Source organism: Phragmites australis, chromosome 6, assembly GCF_958298935.1.
Source record: "Phragmites australis chromosome 6, lpPhrAust1.1, whole genome shotgun sequence".
Classification (NCBI taxonomy): Eukaryota; Viridiplantae; Streptophyta; class Magnoliopsida; order Poales; family Poaceae; genus Phragmites; species Phragmites australis.
The window spans coordinates 12564346-12570779 of NC_084926.1; the positions used below are offsets into that span (position 1 = coordinate 12564346).

Below are 6434 nucleotides of genomic sequence, written 5' to 3' on the forward strand. Positions count from 1 at the left end.
CGGACCATCCAGGGAGTACAACATCACAAACTAGCTGTTGGAACTCCACTCAAATACATTCTGAACATTGGATTATCTGGTGTAAACTTCACTTTATCATGAGACTATCCAATGTGTTGACCTGAGTCTGGTCGTGCCACTTTTTCTCTGTGCAATTAGTCCAATGATCTTCAAATCACTACACTAGATCATCTGGTGAGTTCATATCTCCTTCATCGAGACACCAAGTGAAAAATACTCCGGTATGTTGAACTCCTCAACATCAGACCATCCGGTGATTTGAATTTCCTCTCCTCTGAAAAATCCAATGTTTTGTTAAATGCTCCGGTGTTCACACTCTCTTTAATATCGAATCATTCGGTGTACTTAACTTCAGTTTCCTTCGAAAATCAACTCTTCTGTTAAATACTCCGGTGTGCTTTTGCTCCTATTGCCGGACCATCCGGTGAGGTCAATTTACTTTTGCACATAACATAAAATTGCTCCAATGAGTACAAACTTCTATACACCGGACTATCCGATGAGAACAATTTCTCTGTAACTTCTCTAATTCAATCAAACTTTGTCCCGGCTATGGTGACTTTCTCATATATTGCATCTATGAGACCTACTAATATATATTCTTGATAAACATGTTAGTCCCAATGACTATATTGTTATTAATTACTAAAATCATAATTATAACCTAATAAGATTATTTTCACTATAGGTGACCAAAGCTCGACAGGGAATGACCAGGATTGGAACTCTTGCTCCGTTGAATCCATGTGAAAATCTCGGAGTCACACGACCACCTAATGGTAGAGCACCACATATATGACTTTAGCAAATAATGCAGCATGTTAAGTCAATGAAGCTTTTTACAGTTCAAGAATGGTGGGGAAAAAAATCCTCCAAGTGTTATTGTAGCGTCATACTTTACACCTAAACATAAAATAGCTAAAAATTCAAATTTTTAGCATAGTTTTGCCTAGAAGTGCGGTATAACTGACAAAATAACCACAGGCAAGATATGTATCATACATGATGAGAGCTGAGGTGAGTTACATACTATGTCTCATTGTTTTTGTGTGCGTATGGGCTACTGTTGTTTTTGTGTGTAGTTTAAATGTAGCTCTTAACTGGGAGAAATACCCTATCTATGTAGAGGATTTTGCTGTGAATTGGTCGGTGGCAATTTGCAGGCAAAAAACATATTAGGGTTATGAATAGTGTTGCTGGGCTTTATGGAGGGTTAGAAATAAACTGGCAATTGAGAAGCTGGTGAAAAAACCTGCTCACATTCTTTTCAAAATCATTTGTTCATTGCAGCAATGGCGTGTTCTTCTGTGAGTCCATGATTCAGAAGTTGTGGAGAAGGTTGTCCCGAAGGTTCGAAGTAAGATCCAGCTACTTAGGGGGCTCGGGATGAAAAGGCTAGACAAAAAGCGGGGATATGGAAAAAAAATTAAGTTTGGCGCAATATTCTTTTGGCCCCATCAGGTTGAGTTTTTTTTTTAACCCATGGAGCCGAATAGCCGATGTGTAGATGCCTGATGATAGGGATCGGGATTTTTTGACGTTACGATGTCGGTGAAGTCGTCACTGACGCGTGGATTCGACCACACGTCAGTGACGGTGACACGAAGTCAGGGGATCCCAATCCTAATGATAGCTAGTCTGTTTTCTTTTGGTGGAACCAGGAGTTTATAGGTTGTTTTGCTGAGCTTAATTTTTTCGTGTTAGAATGGGGTGTTGTTTCCGATGTTAGATCGCATCCTCTTGAAAAATGTATATTTCAATTAAAAAAAAACTTGCAAGATAGCACATATTAATCGTTTGGCTAGCCTCGCTGTAATATTTTATCACGATAACATTTGATTATATTTTACATAGACTCTTTATTTAGGTATTTGATTTTTATAATAATTTGATTTTTTTCTAAGACAATATTTGATATGGATCTTTTTTTTCAATTATAATCCTAATTTTAATTATTATTAATTTTGTTTTATTTGAACTCTTTATTTAGATATTTTCCTTCCCAAACTTTATAAAAATAGAACTACTAATTTTTTATAATTTTTAATTTCGAATTTAACTCTTTATTAATCGTATTTGATATTAACACTTTGATTTAATCTATACCATTAGATGTTCATAATAATGTGATCTAGATTTTTTTCAGTTAACATGGTAATTTTATGATGTTGAGAGCGAATATGGTGACTTATTTTAACACTCAAATAATAATATTTATTTGCAACCATGGTAATATTTCATTAAAAAAATGCAACAGTATTTTGTATATACCGCCCCCAATACAACTACTTGTGAAACACTTCTACATTATTAACTGCACATAACAAAATACAAACATCTCAGCTTGTATGCAAAAGTAGGGTGGGTATATATGTACACAGCATCACTATACTCGGGAGTTCAGACTTCGGTAAATAGTAGCAGGCTGAACAGGAAAAAAAATCGATGATCAGTCATCTTCTTCCTCCATGAAGTCCGGCTCCACGGGCTTCTTGATCAGCGCCTTGCCGTCGATGCTGTGCCGGCGGCACCTCACGCTCCCTCCGGGCCGCGCCTCGAGGCCCTCGCGCATCCTGAGCTCCATGGTCGCGCGGCGCCGCTTGTGCCGTCGCCAGGCGGCCTGGATGAAGCACGCCGCCCACGTGCGCCACTGGTGGGAGTAGAACCGGAACCTGTGGCGGATGCGCGCGCTGTGCAGGCGCCGGAACTGCGACGCCACGAAGCGGAGGTCATCCGCGACTAGCGCGAACGCCTCCACCTCGGACACGGCGCGCACGGTGCGCGTGGACTGCGGCAGCGACGCCGCGGGCCGCGGGTCGAGCGCCCACGTCAGGAGCTCCTCCCCGCAGAACTCCCCGGCCCCGATGCGGCACGAGTTGAAGAAGCCCGACCGCCCGCCTTGCGTCGTGTACGAGTCGAGGTACCCGCGGATGATGAACAGCATCGAGTTCACGGGGTCCATCTCCCGCACCAGCCGCGTGCCCCGCGTGTACAGCGCCGGCCGCAGGCGCTCGCAGATAGCCTCCAGCGTCCGCTCGTCCATCTCGTCGAACAGAGGCACCTACATTCTTGATCCGTCAGTTGATTGAGTTCGATGCATCCGTGTGCCGGTGCCGGCCCGTGAATGCATGCAACAAAATACGCACCCTTCGGACGAGGTCGAGGCAGAGGTGGCGCTTGATGTCGCGGCGGATGTCCATGGGGAGGTCACTGAGCAGGGCCTCCTCGTCGATGCCGCATGTGGCCACCCATTTGTACTGTTGGTACCTCCTCACGCACTGCTTCAGCGGCTGCGGTATCTGCCGGTGCTGCATCCACCGCTCCATGTCTGTCCGCTTCGTCCGCCACTCCTCCAGCCGCACCATCGTTGCCTGGAGATAGGACTGTTGATCGAGACAGAAGAAGACGTGTCAGACTAAAGAGTTCCTGCACCAGTAGTCGTCACGGTTTTTCAGCCTCTGCAGTCTCTGCAAGTCTGCAGAACGGGGTTAGCTTACTTGCATGTTGCCAATGAGCAGGCCAAACAGCACCAACCCAAGAACGCCAATGACGATTGCGAAGGTTATTTCACCGATGAACAAGCTCGTCGACAGATTCTGGCCTAAACAGCTGTCCATTTTTCAAAGGATATGAGTCGAAAAATTACTTCAAAGTCAAAATTTGCACCAGACGTCGACCAACTGTCAGTGTGATTCGCTTGCCTTAGGTTCTTGAGTCCCCACCAGAAGCAGTAGAAGTACTTCTGGGTGAAGGACGACGACGTGAGCTTGGCGTCCAGCGCCTCCCCGTAGATCCCGAACGGGTAGAACCCGTTGCCCGGCGTGCACAGGCTCGTGATGTTGCTCAGCTCGTACCAGATCGTCCTGTTGCTGCTCACCGTCTTGCAGTCGAAGAACATGGTCTGGCACGAGGGGCTCTCGAGGAGGCACGCCTCCCTCCAGCACGCCTCCTGCCTCTGCACCGAGAACAGATACCACAGTGCCCCCAGCACCTGCACTTGCCCGAAAAGTTCAGCATCCACCAAAGGAAATGAAATATGAGATAACGAAAGGGAAAATCCGAAGTCAAAGTACATGGCTTGCCAGCATGTAGAGTATGAGGTTGTACGCGGCGCCGGCCCACGCCGTCTCCGTCATGACCCCGGTCGACATGACGATCTGCCTCGAGAGCGGGAAGATTTGGAAGAGCCGTGGGAGGTACTGGAAGATGAGGCTCAAGCGGAGGATGTTCTTCCGGTTCGCCGTCGCCGAATCCTTCAGCTTCGGTAGAACGATCCATATCACAAACTGCACGCCAAGAAACACCATTGTTCATCGAGCATTTTGCGGAGTTTTCGGTTCTTGCAAGCTGCAGCGAAGGCATGAAACCCTCACACGTTACCTGCGGCAGCGGCAGAGCGGTGAGGAGATCAAACCAGAACGTCCGCGCAAGGTACCTCCTGGCGATCTTGTACGGCTGGATGACGAGCTCCCCTCTCCCGAACACGCGCGACGACGGCGCGATGAACGCGGTGCGGAAGCGGAAAAGGATGTGCGCGGCGTAGAACAGGTCCAGCAGCGAGCGGATCATGGAGAGCGTGAGCGCCAGCGAGTACTTGAACTCGATGCACATGTTCCGCTGCGTGCCCATCAGGTACAGGAACAGCGGATCCACGAACAGGGACAGCAGGCAGGCCGCGAGGAAGATCTTGTTCCAGAGGGGGATCAGGTGGCCGCGAGGGTCGAAGAAGAGCTGGCTGCCGGCGTGCATCAGGGACTCGAGCTCCTCCGAGAACGCGCGCGACAGCACCCGGTCCCTCAGGGTCGGGTTCCGGCAGGCCTTCTCCAGGCAGCCGCCCCGGAATCCCAGCCGGCATCTCCTTGGATCGTGAGCTTTGTTGTGCTTTCTACTGGATAGGTTCTCCAAAGGGCTTGTTTTGGAATGCTGAACCTCGGTATCACTCTGAAACCTGAAATAGTTCAAAGACGAAATATGACTTCGGAGATCGTGGAAACAAAGTTCATTTTCTTTGAACCACTGGATTAGTCTGGTTCATATGGTATGTAATTTACGTGAAAAAAATAAGAGAAAAAATGACACCACAATTTATCCGCCAACTACGAATTCCATTGTACACATTGAACATTCTGAAACACATGTTTAGTAATCTGGTGCTTCAGCAATCTGAATTCTGAAGGTGGCCACTCAAACAGTAGTACTGAAGTTTGCAGGCATCAGGGGAAGAGATTATATGCTTTACTTGTAACATGTAAAAAAGACAAACTAGCTATATATTTTGCGCATTAGATCCCTCTAAGTGCACACAAATATCTTATACAATCTGAAGGACAGAGCTGCAGACAAGTGAATGAGAACTTGGTCTTCGGATCCTCAGCAGTTAACCTGGGCAGTGAGGTGAGATTTGATCGCGCGGGAAGGCGCTCACCTGACATCTCGCGAACCACCGTACGCCATGGTGGTCTTCGACGACTTCTGGCCAAAACCATTAAGGTATCCATGGATACAATTTATAAGCAAAGAACGGTACCAGGATGTTGAAACTGGAGCACCAATATGTCGTCAGCTCTGGGGAAGAAAGTGACTGCAACATTGTCCTCAGCCATCAGAAATAAAAGGCCATCCGCAACTAATTCAGACAGGGATCTTGTGATTACACTTAACTACACCAAGGCAAATTGCAATGAAAAATTTCATTTGGACAGGCAATCACCAGCCACATGTGGCCAGGTTAGCTACACAATGCTCTTCAAATATGTTGTCAGTTCTGGCCCTCTGTGTTTATGCGCAAAATGTAGAAATCCTCAAGGTCCACTCATGTTTAGGTGCTGATTCCTAAATGAAGTCCAAAAGTTCTAGTTTTTTTTTATAATTAGTCCAAAAGTTCTAGTTGGAGCAAAATTGAAAAATCATCTTTACTAGGGCAGGATAGAGTATATAGTCATTTTGTCAGGGCGATTTACGATGAGAAGTTGACTTTAAACCAAAAACAAGCGAATGCACGTTCCCCATGTTTTGCTTTCCACGACGACCTGAGTCATGTGACTTGCAGGTTCTAGTTGTTTCTTCGTACTGACAAGTTGGGTTCTGGTCCTCTGTGTTCATGCTTTCCCAGCTGGATCGAAAGATTTGAGGTCATCTGGGCCTAGAAAAAAAAAAACTGGGTTCGCATGGACACGCACCCTTACCTGGGCCCTGCTAGTCCAGAAAATACAATCTTACATGTCCTTGATTAATCTTATCGGGTGTTTGCCACGGCTGATTGGAAGTAGTTTTTTCCAGATTGTATTTTACAGAGCTCGGCATCAATGCTTTCTGACCATTGCCCAGTAATTCTTGGGCTCCACAATAATATCCAAGGCAAACTGCGGTTTTATTTTGAAAGCTTTTAGCCAAGCATTGATGGTTTCCTTGAG

General features: G+C 46.5%; 1 protein-coding gene across 3 annotated transcripts; it reads right to left on the reverse strand.

The window, feature by feature from the left end:
* Positions 1-2310: 2310 nt before the first annotated feature.
* Positions 2311-5552, reverse strand: LOC133921729 (putative cyclic nucleotide-gated ion channel 15). Of its 3 annotated transcripts, XM_062366728.1 has the most exons (8): positions 5447-5537; positions 5101-5191; positions 4402-4969; positions 4095-4307; positions 3723-4012; positions 3519-3630; positions 3168-3404; positions 2311-3082 (listed from the first exon to the last, which is right to left on the reverse strand). In XM_062366728.1, exons 3-8 carry the CDS (start codon positions 4768-4770, stop codon positions 2471-2473), a joined length of 1833 nt encoding a protein of 610 aa, XP_062222712.1. In that variant the 5' UTR covers positions 4771-4969; positions 5101-5191; positions 5447-5537; the 3' UTR covers positions 2311-2470. The 3 variants fall into 3 exon arrangements, with proteins under 3 accessions (XP_062222712.1, XP_062222711.1, XP_062222710.1); XM_062366727.1 differs by lacking the exon at positions 5101-5191 and having other exon boundaries at positions 5447-5552; XM_062366726.1 differs by lacking the exon at positions 5101-5191 and having other exon boundaries at positions 5404-5485.
* Positions 5553-6434: the final 882 nt, after the last annotated feature.

Bases quoted from the DNA above. Each gene is read 5' to 3' on its own strand.
- LOC133921729 (XM_062366726.1), bottom strand. From the start codon at position 5,453: ATGTCAGGTGAGCGCCTTCCCGCGCGATCAAATCTCACCTCACTGCCC. The intron at 4,970-5,403 runs GTTAACTGCTGA...GAACTATTTCAG, and splicing joins AATCTCACCTCACTGCCCAG to GTTTCAGAGTGATACCGAGG. The intron at 3,405-3,518 runs GTAAGCTAACCC...CTCGATCAACAG, and splicing joins TGCTCATTGGCAACATGCAA to TCCTATCTCCAGGCAACGAT.